The sequence below is a fragment of the Dryas octopetala genome, chromosome 7 (assembly GCF_963921425.1).
Source record: "Dryas octopetala chromosome 7, drDryOcto1.1, whole genome shotgun sequence".
NCBI classification, from domain to species: Eukaryota; Viridiplantae; Streptophyta; class Magnoliopsida; order Rosales; family Rosaceae; genus Dryas; species Dryas octopetala.
The window spans coordinates 772,475-791,949 of NC_141372.1; the positions used below are offsets into that span (position 1 = coordinate 772,475).

Sequence of the window (19,475 nt, forward strand, 5' to 3'; positions counted from 1 at the left end):
ACATTAAGTCGGACAATTTATGTCCACGTGACAACTATTTTTAGTACCCGAAAAAAAAAAAAAAAACAAGCATTTGAGTCTATGTTTGGGCTAGACTTCGGCCCAAGGTTTCGTGTGCTGGACTTTGGCCCAGTAATATTTCCAATGGAGTGGAGTTCTTGTCGTTGCGGATTATTGGGCTGACCTCTATCTCTCGCGGCCCTCATAAAAACGAATGGACCCTAAAACAATATGAACATGATCCAGTCTCAACTAAACCCTAGTTAGTTGGGGTTTTATGCTTTTATTTTTATAAATTTATTTATGACCTGGGTTTAAAATTGTCGTTCAGTATACTCACTCAATTTTTTTTTTTGGTGAATGGTTACTCAAATTGATGTCTGTTCATTCTAATTTGTTCGTCAAATAAATTGGCTCTGTATTTTGTTCACAAGACGACTATAACAGGAGTGTTTATTCAGTGAAAAATAACAGATTGGAGATGTCTGAGAATAAGCCTGAAAGCGATTTACTTGAGAACAGTAGAGTGACCTGGGAAGGTTGCAGTGTCTTGCTTGATATCAACGATGGCGACCGCTTGGTCTTCGCTCGTCTCTCGCCCGGAGCGTAAGTCTTTCGCTCTCAAATTTTGCTTTCAGTCTTTTTTTTTTTTTTTTCATTCTAGAAAATTCATGCACAGCCAAATGCTTAATGAATTTGCAGGAAATTGAAAATTGGGAATAAGAATTGCTCTCTGCAGCCCTTGGTTGGCTGCCCCTTTGGTTCTTTTTTTCGTGTCGAAAACGGAAGTGAAGGGCCGTATTTGTCTCGATATACTCCGTCCACAGAAGGTTTGATTTTGATTTTTCGCTGCTATCATTTTTCTTAGTTTACTTTGAATTTTATGGCAATGCATTCTTTGTTTGTGTTTTGCTTGCTATTTTGCATTATTCAGTTTATCTTAAATTTCATTTTCCAGGTAATTATATTCAAGAGAAAGGTGATTGCCAATCAAAAGATGAGTTAAGAGATAATCGAGCATTAGTTGACAACAATAAAGCGCAAAGCCTAACTGGTGAAGAGATCAATGAGATGCGTCGGTGAGAACAAACTATGAAGAGATTTTAGTTTATATTTTTTTGCCTCCTTAGGAATTAGGAAATTTTTTTGGGTGTATCCGATCCCGTCACGTGCTATAATCAATTCAACGTGTAGGGTATAATATTAATAACATCTACTCTTTACACCACGTGACGGTGTACATAATAATTTCTCACGAGTTAGGGGTCTTACTTGTCCATTGATAAATGCACTTTTTATCTCATTATGAAAATGTTCGCATGGAAGCTGTTTTTCGAGGAGCTCTTTTAAAACTTCAACAACATTTGTCGCATAATTTGTGTTAAAATACTTGTGTTGTTCCGTTCCTAGAGCTATCTAACTGTATTGGCATACTATTTTTCTCTTGAGAAATGCTCACCTAGGCTAAAAATTTTTTTGGTGCAGACAGGGTGCAACTGGTGATGAAATAGTTGAAGCTCTCATTGCCAACAGTGCGACATTTGAGAAAAAGACAGTGTTCTCGCAGGTAATTTAGAGCATGCGAGTGACAAATTCTATTTATTGGAGGTAAGCTAATTTCCCGTCTGCCTGCAGGAGAAATATAGGCTTAAGAAGCAAAAGAAATATGCTCCCATTGTACTTCTCAGGCGCCCTTTTACTAGAAGGTTAGCTCCTATTTTTGAATCATGAGCTTTATCTTGAATTTATACTTTGAGAAAAATTTCTGAAATATTTCTTAGTTACAATTTGAGGTCACTACTATTGAAATATGGCAAATTGTTTAGTTCAAGACAGGAGTCCTCACCCTGTGTATGGACAAATATAGGATGATTACTTTTATAGTTATTTATTATCCAACAAAAGTTGTTTTGGACTTAAAGCTTATGCTTGGGCAGTCTATAGAAGATGAAGTAGAATTCCCGAATGTATACTTAACCGAACTATATAGGTTACACAAAATAAAATCGCCACAGCCAGTTGAAGCTAAAACATTGGGAACTTTCTGAATTGGTTTAATTGTATGCATGAAGAGTCATACTATCTCCAGTAAGCAGTGTTTTGGGTGGTGTCCTGGTGCATCTATAATGACAGCATCTGAAATTATGTTCATTGATTTATCTTTGTTGTTGTTTCTCTCAGTATATGTGAGGCGTACTTAAAGAAATATCCAGCTAGAATTGGGTAATGACATAGCCACTGTTCAGATTCTTTACTTCTTTATATTATTTGCTCATAATTTACGTATTAAATGTTTGCCTGTGATTTAGATTCTTGCGAATGGATACACTATCTCTTCTGCTCTCCATGGCAAATGTTTCTGCAAATTCTGATGTCCTCGTTGTGGATATGGTTGGGGGCCTTCTTACTGGTGCTGTGGCGGAGCGTTTAGGAGGTCTGCTATATGCTTTCTTACCTAAGTGGCCTTTTTGAATTTGTTAATTCTGTACAGGCAATATCTGGAATTTCTCTTTCCATTAGTAACAGTATTATCCTGTTCCTTTTGATAAAGTTTGGAGTTTTATGTTTTCCCTGCTAGAAAACTGTTTTTTAATACTTAGGGTGAATGCAAGCAATTTGCTTATGAAATTTTGAATGTTGAATGGTTTTGTATGTTTGACAGGTATGGGATATGTCTGCAATGCACATCTTGGTGATACACCTTATCCTATGGATATAGCAAGGATATTTAACTTCGGAAATGAAATTTGCAAGAGGTACATCTGCCTATCTTATAGGAAATACTGTTGGATAAACTTTTACTACTCTTTATGGAAAGCAAGCATTATGCTGAAATTTACAAAGCAATAGTTAGTCATGGCTAGTTGGGATAGTATTTACTCTCTTAATAAATTTTGAAATGACAATTTCTATTAAACTGAAAATATATTCTTTTTTGTAAAAAAACTGAAAGTAGACTTAATATCTAGTAATAGTATGTATTAAAAGAAATGAATCTGATACACAACAAATCTCCCTTATATTATTATGTTTTCTTTGTTTTGTCTAGAAAACCAGGGTGGATTTTGTTTGTTCTACAGTTAATTTTCTTTGGTTTGCATTATCTTTTTGTACTTGAGCACTTCTGTATGTATCTTTATCTATGTGTTTTTGGTCCAGGATTGTGAGATCTTCTCTCACTGAACTCTTCTCTGTCCAAAATGGAATGGAAAAACTAGTAAGTCAGCCTGGGGACTCTTGTAACATGGAAAATCAGTCAAATGTAAGCAACACTTCTTTTTTTGTCTGCACAACTTTTGCTTGCAGTTCCTTAATTGTGTTGGATGCTGATTTGTGTAGGACCAAATTTCTTCACCAGTCTGCATGGAAGAAGTTTCTGTTACATCTGAAAATATGATATCAGATGTTATTCCCGAGTCCAGCAATCCAGTAATCAAAATAAGCAAATCTGCAAAACTTGGAGAAAAAGCACCACAGGAAATCATCAGCTCGTGGAAAGAGAATGGTTTCTCTTGGTAACTACCGTTCCATGTTTAGTTTACTAGGTGAAAGAAGCATCTGGCTGATAGTTATTCCACATTCTTTGTGCAGTTTAATAGTAGCAGCACCAGAGCTGGATACTTGGATCTTAGTTAAAGAGATACTGCCACTTCTATCAAATTCTGCTCCTTTTGCTATCTATCACCAGTATCTTCAGGTGGTTAGCTTCAAATGTTTGTTCATAACAAATTAATAATTCTGTGTATGCTTGGTAGAATATAACTAAAACTATTATTCTGTTTAAATGCAGCCTCTTGCAACATGCATGCACAATCTACAACTAGGAAAAATGGCAATTGGCATGCAAATTTCAGAACCTTGGTTACGTGAATATCAGGTTTTGTTTCTTCTTACATATCTTATATGGTTTGGAAGTTTCAAAGATCTCTATATATCTTCATATCCTTTGCTCTCAGTTACAGATGTAATGGATCAGATCTCCATTATTTGGAAGTTATATAGGCTAAATGAATCTGATAGCTGAAAATTTTTGTGTTACTTTATTCTAAGTTGAATTATACATAGGTGGGGTTGAAATGAGCTCAGTGCTTAGAACTTCTCTACATGTATGTGTTGAATCAATTATAAGAAACTGATGTTCCTTTTCTTTTTAAATAAATTTATGCAGGTACTTCCATCAAGAACCCATCCATGCATGCAGATGAATGCATTTGGAGGGTACATTCTCAGCGGGACCAAGATATGTAACAACTGACTCTACCTCTAAAAGAATAAAATCTGGTAGATTGGGAATTATGACTTGTGACATAAATGTTCATGGGCAAAGCCACTGCCTCCCAAATGTACACTAGTTTTCTTTTTTAATTATTCTGTAAACCTGCAACCACTGCAAATTTTTTCTTGCAGGGTTTGCAATCTGGTATCTGGCTCATATGTATTTCTAAGGTCAATTTTTTGGGCCTAATACGAATAATGGTGGTTCTGTGTGCTTATTGAGAATTTAAAATTTTATAGTTTCTTCTAGGAATATGGTATATCCGTATACGCACTCTTAATACAATAACAAATAACACAGTTCCTTTTTTTTTTTTTTCAGAGTTCCCGTTGAAGACGTTAAAGAAGCAAATGCATATAAGTTTTGAAAAGTCGCTTGTTGAAATTTTGGTAAATGTCTTCAGAAAAATCATAAATATATTTTATTCAAGTCCATAATACAATGGTAAAAAATGTGACTCTAGATAAATTTATTTATTTTTATTTGGGGAAAACCTCTAGATAACACAAGCATGATTCGGTTCTTATAATCTCAGTCATAGATAATTAAAAGTACGGCCAAGATTAGATTTGAAAAAATTGTTGAATTTGGGCCTTAGCCAACATGAGCCCAAGATGAAGCAGAAGGGTTTGGGCCACACACAAGTTGCGCACCGTTTAGAGTCTTTAGACAGATACAGAGGATTCGAACTCACCCACCCAACGCAAACACAATACATTTCCCGCTGTTGCGTCACTCAACGCCTCTTTTACTCTCCCACTTGGATTTGAGTTTGGATTCCTTCTTTCTTTCTTTCTTTCGCAATTCCCATAAAACCGAAACGCTCGCAGAATTGAATCAGTGATAAACCCGCTCTCTCTCTATAATCTGAATCTCTCACCTTTGACCTTTCCCTCCAAGTCTTTGTGGTTGGTTCTGATGGAGATGGAGGATCCGAGTCGCCTTCTCCGGCCGTCTCAATTCGAGTTCCAGCTGCTGCATTCTCATTCTCAGACTCACAACCATCACAACCAGTTCTCGTCGTCGTCTTTGCCTTCCAAATCGAATCAACGCCTTCTTCACCAATCCTTTCCCACCTTCATTGCTCCTCGTCCTTCCAACCACTCTAACCCTCTCGATTCTCAGGCCGCCTCCCATTCCGCCGCTTTTGCAAAGCTGGCGGTGAGTTTCTGCTTATCACCATCTTTATACTCAAAAAACAAGCATTTTTTCAGTTTCAGTTTCAGTTTTTGGGATTATTTGCGTCTTAGGTTTCATCTTTGAAGTTTGATCATCATCATCAATTCATCATAATAATTTAAAAGTTTAGAGGCCTTTCTGCGTCTTAACTCTTAATGATTTGTTCAGTTTCTCTGCTGTTTGATGTTTAGTTGGTGAATTTTATTGCAAGGCGGCTTGATGTTTCCATATAATTGAATAATTTATACATATATATATATGGCATTAACTGCTTCTTTATAATGTTCAATTCATGATATTTTAGCAGTAGGAAAAAACTTACCTATCACGGGTGTATACACTCTATGTGTCTATCTCTCTCATCACATGCTAAATCACGTGATGAGAGAGAACGGATGTATACACCCGTCACATGGAAGTCTTTCTCGTTAGCTGTAAGTTCTCTTATTATTAACAATTGGTGTTCAATAAAAAGGAAATCGTTGATGCTGCCTGCCCACATCAATTGCACATTCCGCGTCTTAATTTCGGGGAATCTTTTTCTCTTATTATGATAAATTTTTCTTCTTCTTTCTGTTTTGTAGTAGCAATAATTGTCTCTAGGTAATAAATGATGTCAATGATATGATCCGTATAATTTCACAACTAATCTAAAAGATGAATAGGGAGGAAAATGTCAGTCGTAGTTCACGAGGGACTACAATATTGATTCCCTTTCATAAGAGGAAAAACTCAACAGTATTGCTGTAGCTTATATTATGCAAGACTGACAATATTGATGGCAGGTCTGTTTTATTTTTCATTTGGCATCAACATAGTTGATTACACTAGCTGGCTTGTCTGAATGCGATTTTTTGTGCATTTTATCGTTCAGTTTGTACGTCTGGTTAATCTGCAGACTTTTCATGGTAGTCACATGATTATTTTTCCCTTTCTTTGATATCCAGGAAGGTTGTACTTTCTAGAAATCAATTACACTACAGTTTTGGCATGCTTGACATGTATTCTTTTTGCTCGTCTCTCACATTTTTTATAAACAATAATTACTGCAGTTGAGGCAAGTAAAAGAAGAAGATAACTGTGAGGCTCAGATTAGTGGGCAGGCAGCTGCTGCTGGTCAGAGCAAAGTACTTCATGATCCCTTACAGTCCTGCACTAGTAGAAAGCATAATGCTAAATCAAAGGTTCCTAAGCTTACCAAACCTGGGACTCAAATATTAAATACAGGGTCTCATAATGGGCTGAATCCAGCTAATGTCTGCCGTTATGACAGCTCTTTAGGTAAGTCGAAATTTAAAAAAAAAATGTTTTATTTGATTTTGAGTTATCTTTCTCCCTCTATCTATCTTACTATGCACACACATCAAAGCAATTATTTTTCCACAGGCATTCATTTTGTAGGTGTTGTTGTATATTCACTTCTGCGTTGATGTGCTGATCTAGGTTAATAAGGGGTGTAATATGTTTTTTGCAGGCTTGTTAACCAAGAAATTTGTCAGTTTAATTCAAGAGGCCAAGGATGGAACCCTTGATTTGAACAAAACCGCAGAGGTGTTGGAGGTATATCAAATGTCTTTGATATGAGAGTCCCTAGTGAGACTTTAATTGCACTTGCTGTTATGTCCGAACAATAACTTCTTGAATGTTCCTTGTTAATTTATACCATATCGGTTGTTACAGGTTCAAAAGAGGAGGATATATGATATTACAAACGTGCTTGAAGGAATAAATTTGATAGAGAAAACTTCAAAGAATCGCATACGCTGGAAGTAATCATATCAATCTTCTCTTCTATTCTTTTGATACTTTCTTGTGATCTATGATTTGATATTAACACTGCACCTTAATGAACAGGGGATATGATGGGTTGGCCCCACAGGAACATGATGATCAAGTTTCTAGATTAAAGGTGCATACAAAATATTAATCACTTGGATCTCTTTCATAATTACTCATTGCATGATATGCATATGTCATGTATGCTAACTTGGAAAGAAAATATTGAAATATTACCGACACTTATAATGTTCCTTTCAATAGTGATGGTAATTTGTTGGTTTTCAAGTTATCAATGCATCCAACTACAGTGTGAACTGAGTTTCTGTGTTGGAAAGAGTGATTGAGTTATAAAGGGTAGTGAGTACGTGATCCATTTGTTGTTTTTAGTGCTGAATGTTCTGTTTGCGGTTAGGATGTATTCACAAACAGAACAGGGAACTGGAAAAGCAAGATATTTGACACGAGAGAACTGCAGAAGTATCATCTTATCTGGCTGTTTCTAAAAAAAATTCTACTCGTAGATGCACTAATTGTTGGGACGGATAAATAAGCAATTTCAAACCTTAACTGAGGTTTGGATGGCTTGAAACTGGTTGTGAGTGGTGTCATATTGTAATTTAATTCCTGGTTCGAGCAAAATTCAAGCTTCCCACTCTTTTGCAATAATCATGTTGCAAACTTGAAGTAATTTTTACTCTCTCTAACCATGCAGAACATTTGGTTTCTTTCAGGATGATGTCGAAAGTTTATATGCTGAAGAGTGCAGGCTTGATAATGCTATATGGTTAGTCATTTAGAATTTAGAGAGACAATTTGAGGTGTTTTATTACTCTTGTGTATTGAGCTGTTAAGATGTTATCTTTTCAGGGAAAAGCTAGAGCTACTAAGGGCCCTGAAGGAAGATGAAAATCTTAAAAAGTATATTCTGAAATGCCTTATGTTTCTTGCTGTAGTTTTCTTTGTTTACTTCATACTTTGCTAACCTCAAATTTTAGGTACCTATTTTTGACAGAGGAAGATATCTTGAACCTTCATTGCTTCCAGGTCTTTTTTTTGGTGTGGATCATTAAAACTTTCATCAAACTTTGTGCTTTACCTAATTATTCATGGATCTCGCTGTTTTCGTATTTCCATTATTGCCACAGAATCAAACACTTATTGCAATAAAAGCTCCTCAAGCTAGTTGTATTGAAATTCTCGATCCTGCTGATCCTGATGAGGTGGGTACCGTGGATGGATGTGGTTTAGAATTTGCTAATATCATCAGTATCTAACTAGTTTTTTTTTTGATGAGTATGTAACTAGTTTCTTACTTGATCAGGATCTTGGTTTTTCCGAAAAGCAGTATAGAATGACCGTCAGAAGCATTATAGGGCCGATAGATTTGTACCTCTTGAGGTAATTTTTGCTCTTTACATGCATAGGCTCAGCGCTCTCTCTCTCTCTCTCTCTCCCTCCTAGTTTGTTGCTATCTGGATGGTTATGAACATTTGTCAAAGAGAATTTTATTTTCCAAATCCTGTGCATGAATTGTGTTTTGTTACTTTGGTAACACCTTTATGCTCAATAGTTGTAGCATATACCAAGGTCAACACGGTAATGAAAAGATGACTTCTGGAATCGTCAGCTTACCAGAATCAGAGGCATCTTCTGGGATTCAGAAGATTATTCCTTCACACTTAGATGTTAGTATTCTTGATCTCCCATGTAGCTTTCAAAGTGCTTTTTACTTATCTATATATTTAGTTTTCTGTCATTGATCATTGTTGACCTAACTAACTGATTGGTGTATGATCAACTTCTGTTTGTAGCCCAAGGATGATTATTGGTTTAAATCGGATCCTGGAGTCCCCATTACAGATCTTTGGGGTAAGTAATACCTCTCTCCATTTCATCTAACTCTATTCTCCTTCTTAGGATTTCTACATTTGGTTTGCAATTGGGAATGTGGAAAGGCATATTTCTAGGCCTCTGAATGGATCAGATTTTAATTCAGTTGTAGGCCTGTCAACAAACAGTAGGTAAATATGAATTAAAAGTTGAGTTATCTCATATGGGTCTCCCAATGGATCAGATTTTGTTTTGAATGTTATACAATTAATTGAATATGGATGTTGATTTTAATCCAATAATATGATGTGAACCGAAATTGGATTTGTATTAGGATATAGGCTAGGCCGATTTGTTTGCATACCAACCCTTTTGATAACCAAGAAAACTGTTTGTAATTATCTAAAGGCTTTTCTTTTGAACTTACAGGGAATGAAGACTGGACCCAAAGCAAATCACCTGCTTCATGATAATTCTGTGAAGAGTGGTGCAGCATTGGCATTTGGCCAATGGACATTGATCGTAATGTAAATAGGAATCAGATAGTGGATTGTTCCAGAAGACAATAGGACACTATATACACATTCTGTAGTTAGATTTATCATAGTTACTCCTGGAAAGTTTAGACAATGTACAGCGAGGATGCCAGTTTTTGTTTTATGGCTCTTCAAGAAGATATCTCCATGAGAGGTCAGGATGGCCGATAAGATTATACTAATTATAGAAATTATGGTTGCTGGGAATAAGGTAGAACAGTGAACAGTGAAGGGCACAAGTGGTAATTTTCAGATTCTGCACTTGTTTGGTCACTTCCTTGTTTCAAATATATCATTGCTCGAATGCTCGTATGCTAGCCATTCTGTTTAAAAATGCTTCCAAAGTTGAAACACCAAACACGAATGGTGACAGACAAAGTTTGTCTTCTTCTTCGACTTAATTGCATTAGTGGATTGGCACGAAGTTTCCCTTTGTCGCTTAGAGGAGTTTCTGCCATTTAGAAATTAGAAGTAGGTGATGGTAGTGCTCTTCATAATTGAGTTGAGATCTATGTGGGCTCATATCATTTTATCAGTAATCCAACTACCACCCTTTGTTTCATTAAAAATTGGTAATGTACTACGACATACCACCACTAGCCAAGCAAGAGTTGACTATGCTTTCATTACAAATTCGTTTATTTAAACACAAAGCAGACCAATAATTTTGTACTACAAGCTTCAAGAGTCGTCATAATTTCACCGAACTTACTTATTCACGAGGGAATTGAATACTCTTATGCAATTGGAATTAAATTGACAACAAACTCGCAATAAAGACTATATATATGGGTATGACTTGGTGGACCAGTATAAAATTGGCACATAGGCTTTGTTGCAGTGATGTGCATATTAAGTCTTTCCTCTTATTATCCTTTGCCTCCCTAGTCCCTTCTTATATTTATTTTCTGGATCCAGTTTAAGGTAAACCCCCCCTACCAACGCTCAACGACTTAAAGATATAAAATGTCTCATATTTAATTGAATACAGCCACCAATTTTTGGATTACACAATTGTCAGTAATTTAGCCCTTACAGACTCTTTAAGTCTTAACAACCCAAAGTACTTACATCAACACCTGATTAGCTTTCTACTGAATCAACTCCCGTTCCAACATTAGATTCAGATGCAACCACGTCAAGTTATTTCTGAGAATTGCTCAATCAACTATTCAACCCTCGCTAAATCAGAACCCTTTTATCTGCTGAACAACGTTCAAAAAATAAAACAACAAATGAAATAGAAACTAAAGGACTCAAATTTACACCAGTGTCTTCAGAACAATTCAATATCCATCATTTGTCCACCTACTGTTTATGAGCTAGCTTCGCAAGCTAAAGTTTTTGAAAAAACAATTGCTTCATCGGCTTTCTGCTGCTGCAGAACGAGTTTTCCTCAACCTTCCACGTGTTTGCCGAATGGACTCATCCATTACTGTCTCTTTCAGGGGAGGGTTTGTATTCTCAGTCGTTGAAGAGGATGGCACTGCTTCAATCTGCATTGGTTCCACCTCTTCAGTTGGGGTTGTTTGGCTAGATGCAGCAGTTTCTTTTTGAGTATTTGAGCCTGCTGCTTGGGGGGCAGCTTTAGGCTTTGGGGAAGTAGCCAACACTTCAGCTATCTCCTTTTGCTCCTTACTTGAAGATGTACTCGAAGTGGGAGATGGCGGTTCTTCGGGTTGCAATTGCGTTGTAGGAGCTGGTTGGTGATTTGGAGCTGGAGGGGGCGGGCGAGCAGCAGGGGGTTGGCGAGGCCTAACACCTTGTTGTGGCTGCAATTTCAAGAGTAACAACATTTTCAGCAGAGGCAAAAAATTTATTATTATTTTTTAAATGAGTAGTTCCATAATGTATAATGCAGTAAGGACTATATACATGATAAAGACACTTGAAAGTTAAAAAGACTAGTTCATAAAATAACTACTTGAAAGGGTACTGTATAACATTTGGGTAAACACACAACTAAATAAATGTCCTTCACCACCAACATATAATGATTCAAGGTGTACGAAAAATCAAGAGCCTGGAAGATAAAAAGACAGTAATTTATGTATACCTTGCTCCAATTGTTTGGATGACCAGAACAGTCATGTTCCATCGAATGGTGATGGGAGATATTGATAAAAATAAAAAATATTAAGTATGACTCATGTGATCATACCTGAACAGGTTGAGGCCTTGGTGTTGATTGTGCAGCAACATACTGCAAAATATCAAATATTCTTGTCTGACCATAGCTTGCGGCTCTTTGCCAATACAGAATTGCAAAATCACCGGCCCTAGTTCTTAGTTCCAACAAGTTCCTATCAATTTCATTCTCATGCTTTGCAACATATGGTCTAAAGAAGGAATCGTACACATATGTTGTTCCCTGAGACACAGACAGTTGTGAGAACAGGAAAGGAATAATGATAATAATATGCCAAACAAACAATTAAACAAACTGACAATCTCAGTCCAGAAACCCGTAAGTAATCCTATACCTTTGTTTTAGGAAACCACAGATATATGATGAAGAGCAACTTAGCTTCACTATACATTGGAACCCTTCAAGAAATAAGAAAAACCAGAATGAGACAAAGAAGTGGCACAAGAAAGCATATTTAAAATATCTCAAAATTCAAACACAAATTCCCTACCATGAAATAAAAGCATCACCAATTCTCTCACATACTGTCAAAAAAGCCACCAAAATCCTGCAACTCAAGGGGAAAAGTTGATTGCCACTAAGAACTATTAGGAACAGTAGAAGACTGTTTCAGACATGAAAGATGATTTTATATATTTATATACCAATATTGGCACCAAAAGCGAAGTTGTTCGATCTCTGGCTTGTTCTTTTCGACAGTTTTGTAGCACTCATAAGCTGGATAAGCATAGCCAAAAACCATCCTGCCAATGTATAAAAACCAGGGAAAAAAAAAATGACAGTAATCATAATATGTCCCTTCAAAAGCAACCAGATAGTGGGGGTCAGTTGATGACATACACAAGTCCTCTGGTAAGAAAGGATCCTAGCATCTTGTATACAGACAAATCTGGAAAAAATAACAATAACAAAGTGTGAAACCAGAGAAACACAGAATAGCTCACAATACACTGCAAATTTTATAACATACTTAATGAACTTTAGCAGCGGAGATGAAGAAATATTGGTTTGAATAAATCTATGAAGCAATTACTAAAAAGTAAGAGCAGATTAAAATCACAGTACATAAGATTGATGAAATTATAATTAAATTCCCATAAAAAATGGACCCAGTACAGCATTTTCTTTTGGTTTCCTAGAATTTCTCGGAACTAGAAGAGAGCTTTTACAAGTGTTTGAACTGAATATATTTCATTATTTGTTACTCTCGATACGATAAACAACATCCCCATTAAGTGAGCTTACTGCAACTACGTAGCTTCAACAAACCCTTGAAAATAAAATTTAATTCCTTACTTTACCTCCCTTTATAAATTATAAGCAGCCAAACATAGGTCAATGTACCACGCAAGTGCAATACCAGATTTGTCAAAATTCAAAAACAAACAGTAAAGTGAATGACCACAACGGACGGAGATTAAATCTCGAAATTAGGGCCAAGATAGGCATTATCCTCATTCATTCCCAAAAAAAATGAAAATGAAAAAATAAAACTCATCATTTTAATTTCTACAAGCAGTATCAAGAAGGCAATAATCTTATGCAGGAAAGAGTTGGCATGCTACCCATATCTCATTCTTAATACAATAAATAATATTTTTAAAAAATTAAAAAGTAGTAGTATAGAGAGTGAGAAATCGATGAGTACCTCTTGATGACTATTTTGAAATTTGTTTTGATTAAAAACGAAAAAACCGAATAATGAGAGCTATTGACGGATTTCAGAGAACACGAATCGCCGAATAGTTCGGAGATCGACGTCGTAAGAAAACAGCGCCGCCGAAACGCCACGAGGTACCGTTACGATGTCGGCGGCGATAGAGACTCCGAAGACTCAGAGAGAGAGAGAGAGAGAGCAGTGTTTGTGCCGTTTAAATTTCCATTTCTTTTTTTTGCTCGTTTGGCGTCGGATTTGATTTGATTCGGTGAGTTTTAATAAACACGCTCTCTTTCTCTCTCTAAGCTTGCTTTTGGGTTCCGTATCGTGGAGAGTGAGCTGCGTGTGTGTATATGTATTATGTATGATAAGGTGAAGACCACGTCATGCGCATCACGCCTTAATCACCGTTAAAGTTCAATCCCACGGCCCACGTTTTCCTTTCCCTACAAATCTTGACACTTTTAAGCCTTTACGCCCTTTACGGCTTTACCCTTTCACCACCGTGTTATAGGACATTACTTTCCGTAATCTGCAGGGGCAATTTTGTAAACTGACATGATCCGTGACAAAGCAATTTCACAATGGGGTTTGAAGGTTTTGCATGAATAATTTGGTAATGTTTTTAAAAGGCTTAAAAACATTTTTAAATGGTCAAAACGTTTTTGTTTATGTTTGGCAAAAGAATAAAAAATGGTTTTGAGTTTTAAAAACATTTAGAAGCGTTTTTGAGTGAAGTCCCTACTAAGAAACATTTGAAGTATATTAACAAAAAGCACTTTCAAGTATATTAACAAGAAGCATTTGAATTTTCAAAAAACAAATTTATGAATTTTTAACAAAAACACTTTTAGTAAAAACGCTATTAACTTCTTACATAAGCATTTCCAAACAAGCCATAAAGTGGGTGTTGATGATTCCTTATTCAGTATAAAGTTTCTGATAGTAATGGATAATGTGGATAAGGATTAAACAGCAAACAAAAGGTCAAATTAGATTTATATAATGTGGGGTGGGGTCTACCGTAATAACGGTAAGCTCCCCTGAGGTTTTCGAAAATAATGTTGGACACCTGTCCAGCTCTAATCTTTTATTTATTTGGCTTCTTTCCTTTAATTTTGGCCGGAGTCCCATTTTCCATCTCAAATCTCTTGCTTTTCAACTATGAAATAGGGTAATATTAAAGTGGTTAAAAACAAAAACAGCTAACCAGCGCACTGTAAAACATACAAAGGGAATCATTTTGTTACATATGGATTAGTTAATTAATTAAGCAACTGGTGGGACTTTGGGCCATATAAAGTGGGCTTGATTAGGTAGCTAGAGGCCAGAAAGTGGTCCAAGGTGGGCTCACTGATGGAGATGTTGGGCCTATATGATATGAATGATGAGAGAAAGGTCATGCTCCATTTGGCTGTTCCTACTCCAAGAACGAAGATGCAATCCGACATTCCGACCGATAATTAAAGTTAAAAAGGTGAAAAGAGTAAGATAAATGAGATTCTCCCTCCCAAGTAGACTTTGGAGTGTATTTGAGAAATTCTCTTGCTGATAGCTAAGTCAACATTTTGGAGACAAATATGATTACATAAACAATTAACAAACAGTACGTATAATGACAATATATCCCCACCGAAACATTATTATTCATTAGGCCTGCATGCAATCAAATTTCACTTTCTATTGACTTCAACAAATATATTTATTCCAACAATCCAGCTTGAATTTCTACTTTCTAGTACGTGGATCCTAGGTTTTAACTCCAAGATTGATAATTAATTAAACCCCATTTTTTTTAACTAGCTGCATGACTTGTGCTCATTGGTAAAAAAAATACTATACTTGTCTGTTCAATGCAGTTAAAAGGTAACTAACTTACATATTCTTACTTACAATTCTAGCTAACAGATGAATGTAGAATTATAGTATTATGTATATGCTGAATGGTGCATATATAATTGAGAAGCATACTAGCTCCTATTATATATATTGGATCAAGTTCCTACATGTTAAAGTAATAAGACCTGTTTCACAGGACATGGGCCTTTGCTGTGTGTTTTTGTCAACAACAAGGAAGCCAAAACAACCAAATAAAAGAGAACCCAAAAGAAAAAAGAGAGAGAGAGAGGAAGGAAAAATGAGAAAAGCTAGTAATAATGATGATCGAGTAAGGTAGCTAAGGTAGCTGCATCTGCAAGCAAGCCACAAGGGAAGGGACCCGAGCATGGCATATATAGGATGGTACAGAAAAGGGAATATATATAAGTCCATGACCCACATTCATGCCAATATGGTATGCCATGAAGTGAGCATCGATGGAGGTTCCAATTAATTGAAGCCTTGGATTCTACGTTTCTCATCACGTACATTTCAAAGTAGTGCATGTCATGGATCATGGGACAAGCGTCCCCTACTCCAAGTCTCCAACACCATGGTCTTCCTCTCATGTGCTCCTAATCATATCAGTTTGGTGGCCTGTCATTTTCAAACCCCTTTCATTTTATTACGTACCCTATTTCACTCACTCACTATCACTCTCTTACCCGATTTTTACCTCGTTAAGGATCCCAAGTTTTAATTTACATATGCACACTTTCATTTGCATTTTACACAAGTTAATATTAGTTTTTGGATTGTAGAGATTAATATTGGTCTCTCCTCTCAACTCTCAAGAGTCTAGTCTCAGCTAACATTTATAGATTCTGCAATATTCTTGGTCTTGGACTGAAGTAATAAATGAAATTTCCCATTAATTAATTAATTGTGGTGTTTGGATCCGTAATGCATTGGTTATAATGACTCATACGATGGTATATGAGCAATTATTCGATCCATTAATTAATTTACTACAAGTAGTATTACTATTACGATAGCAAATCTCTTGCAGAATACTGTAGATGGCAATGAAATGATCATCCACCATATATATACTTTCCGAAAAGTTCCTAGCTAGCTAGCCTTTGAGTGTCGATTAATATTCGTATAGTATTATTGTTTACTTTTTACTTTTGGAAAGAGAATTGGTTATTTGAAACTTCAACATCACGTGTTATTACCATTATCTACGTGCATATAAAAAGTAGAAACCAGCATATATATATGCGCGCATTTTGGTTGACCATTTATTGGTGGCTAATGGTGGCATGGCATCTATGGGATACAACCAAATCAATTACTCATTTTGATAATAAGTCCAACTGGAATACTTCAGGAGGAATCAAATCATATTTTGATGTAGAAATTTAGATGGCTTACTTTAGGAGGAGGAGTTGGGCAATGGGTTTGTGAGCCCATTCAAACTTACATTTGCTGCTCAAAAGCCCACTATAAGTTTCCAACTTTTATGCCCAAGATTTAGAATAAGTTGAATAGTATTGGGCTCCATTTAACTTATCCAAGTTCCACACAATCCAAAATTCATAGAGACGAAGCCACGTAGGCTTAGAGGAACATTGAGTTTGTGATAGACAAGCTCTCAAGTGTCTGGTGGATGATATTGGGGGCAACTGTGGCAACCCCACATATCCAAATCCACAAGCGCTAATTGATTGGTTCTTCGTTTCTAGCATTGCGTTGAGTTGCCTGCTTGTGTGTCTTGGTCAGTAAAATGCTACAATTGTGGTTGCAGTCCAAGTCTTAATTTGTAGTTTGCATAGCAGAAAATTGACCAGGAAATGTCACTAGCACCCTCACTTCCCCGCCTTCACTCTCCCTTCCTGTGTTGCCCGCTCAAGCCTTCCCTCTGTCTCTCCCACAAACTTGCAAGAAATCAACGCTCACCAAAGTCTTATCCATGCATTAGAGCTCTGGATCTTGATCAAAACACGGTTCGTAATTTCTTCCTATCACTCTTAATTTTCTAATATTCAACTTAATCTTGCTCAAGTATTTGGCATTTTCAGGTAGTGGCAATCTCAGTTGGGTTGGTCAGTGTTGCAGTTGGGATAGGCGTTCCGGTGTTCTATGAATCCCAAATTGACAATGCTGTGAGTTATTTCAAATTCCCCTCTATCTATAATCTGTTTAATTTTGTACAGTACGTTTGTAGTTGTAACAAGTAAAATGGTCATGTCTGTTAATAGCAGCTTCTAAGGTTGAGGGTCGATAATGTCATTTGCAGGCAAAGCGAGACAACACTCAGCCATGCTTCCCTTGCAATGGAACTGGCGCACGTAAGTAATTAATTAATAAGCAATGCTACCACAGGTTGTGGCTAATATTGTTTTGTTTTTTTTAGTAATAAACTATTTTGCCTTGTAGCTTTGTTTTTTTGTTTTTATTCCCTTTAATGTTACGCAGAATTCGGAAGGGGAAACTTGTTGAATTTGATTAAAAGCATCTCTTATATGTGCCAGGCTTGGAATTCTTGTGAATCTGGGTGTTCAGATAGGTGATCAAATAAGTCATGAATCTGTAAACAACTTATGGCTTTAGAGTTTCAAATTATATTATAATCTTCAGTTCCACATTTTCTCTTGCTACATGGTACTCTTTGATCCTAAATTCTGGCTTGAAATATGCTCACAGTGAAGGACTGAAGGGGCATCTTCTATGATAACTCATAATCTAGTTATCTTGTATGGTTTTCAAAAGAAGGCAGCTATGCAACTACAAATTTATATTCAAAATGACATGAAACATGATAGTAGAAGCATCTGTATGGTTATCTTTGTATGATGGCTTATTGAAATTGATCATTTTGGACCATTTATGCTGTTCAATTTTTTCTTAATATGCTGAAAATGGATGACTCTGTCCCAGAAAGATGCAGATTCTGCACGGGAACAGGCAAAGTCACAGTAGAACTTGGTGGGGATGAGAAAGAAGTGTCTAAATGCATTAACTGTGAAGGTGTTGGTTCATTTACATGCACCACATGCCAAGGTTCTGGGATTCAACCTCGATACCTTGATCGCAGGTATGAGATTATATATGCATGATTGTATATTTTTCTTGCAGAGCAACTGAAAATGTATTGGGATCATATGGAAAAATATAATTGTAGAGGTTAATTTTATTTATAGGATTCTTACACTATGACAACTATGTGCATTCAGTTTATTACGAATTATCTACTAGACTAACTGATTAAAGAGGAAGGGAAGAGGGAGTGGGAGGGAGGTATTGACATGATGTGTGCATTTTGTTTTGAACAGAGAATTCAAAGATGATGACTGAAGTCTGCCAAGAAGAATTAGTAGCTGGGATGTTGGATTCTCTTCGAGTCAAAGGCTACTTAACAAAGAGGAATCGATGAGAAGAATTTGTCACTTTTTTGGTTCTTTTTGTACACACTTTTCTACATTCTTTCCTTGAGCCAATCTACATATGAATTAGCAGTCCAACTTGTTTTGCTCTTCTTCTATTGTGTTTATTGTTTTTCATGAAAGATAGAAGAATGATTGGTTTTGTTGTGTTGTAGTTTATTTATATCAGTCAACGAATTTACAGGAATGGCAGAGAGAAGCATTATATAACACTCGTTGCCTGTATTGTGTAATCACAATGTAATGAGTTGGAAATATTGGCTTAAAGGGATGAAACCATCCACCACTACCAGCAAAAATGTATGGATGTTTTGGTTGTTGTTGAGTGAATACGTATGCATGCTCACAATTTCTTGTCATGCAAGTCTCTGTGTGTTTAGTGATGGGTGCAATTGCCAATTGGTGATAAGTGGGATGATGTTTGAGACAAAGAAGAAATTGGGTTTTAAGAGATTTTGAGCAAGTGTGCAGTTACAAAATTACAACCTAATTGAAGAGGATCCAATTGTCACTTTGGTCCCATTCCCTTTTGTGGATGAAAAGCCTCAATCAATGAATCTATAGGGGTCTTCGTACTACAAAGATGACCAAAAACCTACATTTAAATGATCAAACATCAAAGACCAGATTTTAGAGAGAATGAATATGATTTATATGAATAAGGGTTTATGAAATGATAAAGCTCGTTGTGCAAATAATAAAGACTGAAAGGCCAAAATAAAAAGACCAAGGTGAAAAATTATATTTTATTTGGGGTGGGTTTAGAAATTAATATTTTTGTGGTCAAAGATTTAAGTCAACA

At 36.2% G+C, this 19,475-nt stretch overlaps 4 protein-coding genes across 5 annotated transcripts; 3 read left to right on the forward strand and 1 right to left on the reverse strand.

Annotated features, from left to right (window-relative positions):
* The first annotated feature begins 345 nt into the window (after positions 1–345).
* LOC147278104 (eukaryotic initiation factor 3 gamma subunit family protein) lies at positions 346–4,524 on the forward strand. The gene is made up of 13 exons (XM_086250044.1): positions 346–606; positions 703–830; positions 959–1,079; positions 1,486–1,567; positions 1,636–1,706; positions 2,182–2,223; positions 2,310–2,434; positions 2,663–2,756; positions 3,160–3,262; positions 3,340–3,515; positions 3,592–3,697; positions 3,791–3,877; positions 4,169–4,524. Exons 1-13 carry the CDS (start codon positions 482–484, stop codon positions 4,253–4,255), a joined length of 1,347 nt encoding a protein of 448 aa, XP_086106170.1. The 5' UTR covers positions 346–481; the 3' UTR covers positions 4,256–4,524.
* Positions 4,525–4,545: 21 nt separating this feature from the next.
* Positions 4,546–9,927, forward strand: ATE2F2 (winged-helix DNA-binding transcription factor family protein). 2 transcript variants are annotated; one of them, XM_086250046.1, is made up of 13 exons: positions 4,546–4,665; positions 6,508–6,736; positions 6,930–7,015; positions 7,136–7,224; positions 7,310–7,364; positions 7,966–8,018; positions 8,102–8,152; positions 8,230–8,278; positions 8,380–8,454; positions 8,556–8,632; positions 8,805–8,919; positions 9,046–9,103; positions 9,494–9,927. In XM_086250046.1, exons 1-13 carry the CDS (start codon positions 4,627–4,629, stop codon positions 9,532–9,534), a joined length of 1,017 nt encoding a protein of 338 aa, XP_086106172.1. In that variant the 5' UTR covers positions 4,546–4,626; the 3' UTR covers positions 9,535–9,927. The 2 variants fall into 2 exon arrangements, with proteins under 2 accessions (XP_086106172.1, XP_086106171.1); XM_086250045.1 differs by lacking the exon at positions 4,546–4,665 and adding an exon at positions 5,059–5,437.
* An 852-nt stretch (positions 9,928–10,779) lies between these two features.
* Positions 10,780–13,707, reverse strand: LOC147278106 (putative HVA22-like protein g). The gene is made up of 7 exons (XM_086250047.1): positions 13,398–13,707; positions 12,590–12,638; positions 12,394–12,492; positions 12,240–12,296; positions 12,084–12,147; positions 11,762–11,971; positions 10,780–11,372 (listed from the first exon to the last, which is right to left on the reverse strand). The coding sequence occupies exons 2-7, from the start codon at positions 12,619–12,621 to the stop codon at positions 10,962–10,964; spliced, it is 873 nt and encodes a 290-aa protein (XP_086106173.1). The 5' UTR covers positions 12,622–12,638; positions 13,398–13,707; the 3' UTR covers positions 10,780–10,961.
* Positions 13,708–16,901: 3,194 nt separating this feature from the next.
* Positions 16,902–19,003, forward strand: LQY1 (DnaJ/Hsp40 cysteine-rich domain superfamily protein). The gene is made up of 5 exons (XM_086251218.1): positions 16,902–17,233; positions 17,309–17,392; positions 17,527–17,578; positions 18,168–18,324; positions 18,563–19,003. The coding sequence occupies exons 1-5, from the start codon at positions 17,081–17,083 to the stop codon at positions 18,582–18,584; spliced, it is 468 nt and encodes a 155-aa protein (XP_086107344.1). The 5' UTR covers positions 16,902–17,080; the 3' UTR covers positions 18,585–19,003.
* Positions 19,004–19,475: the final 472 nt, after the last annotated feature.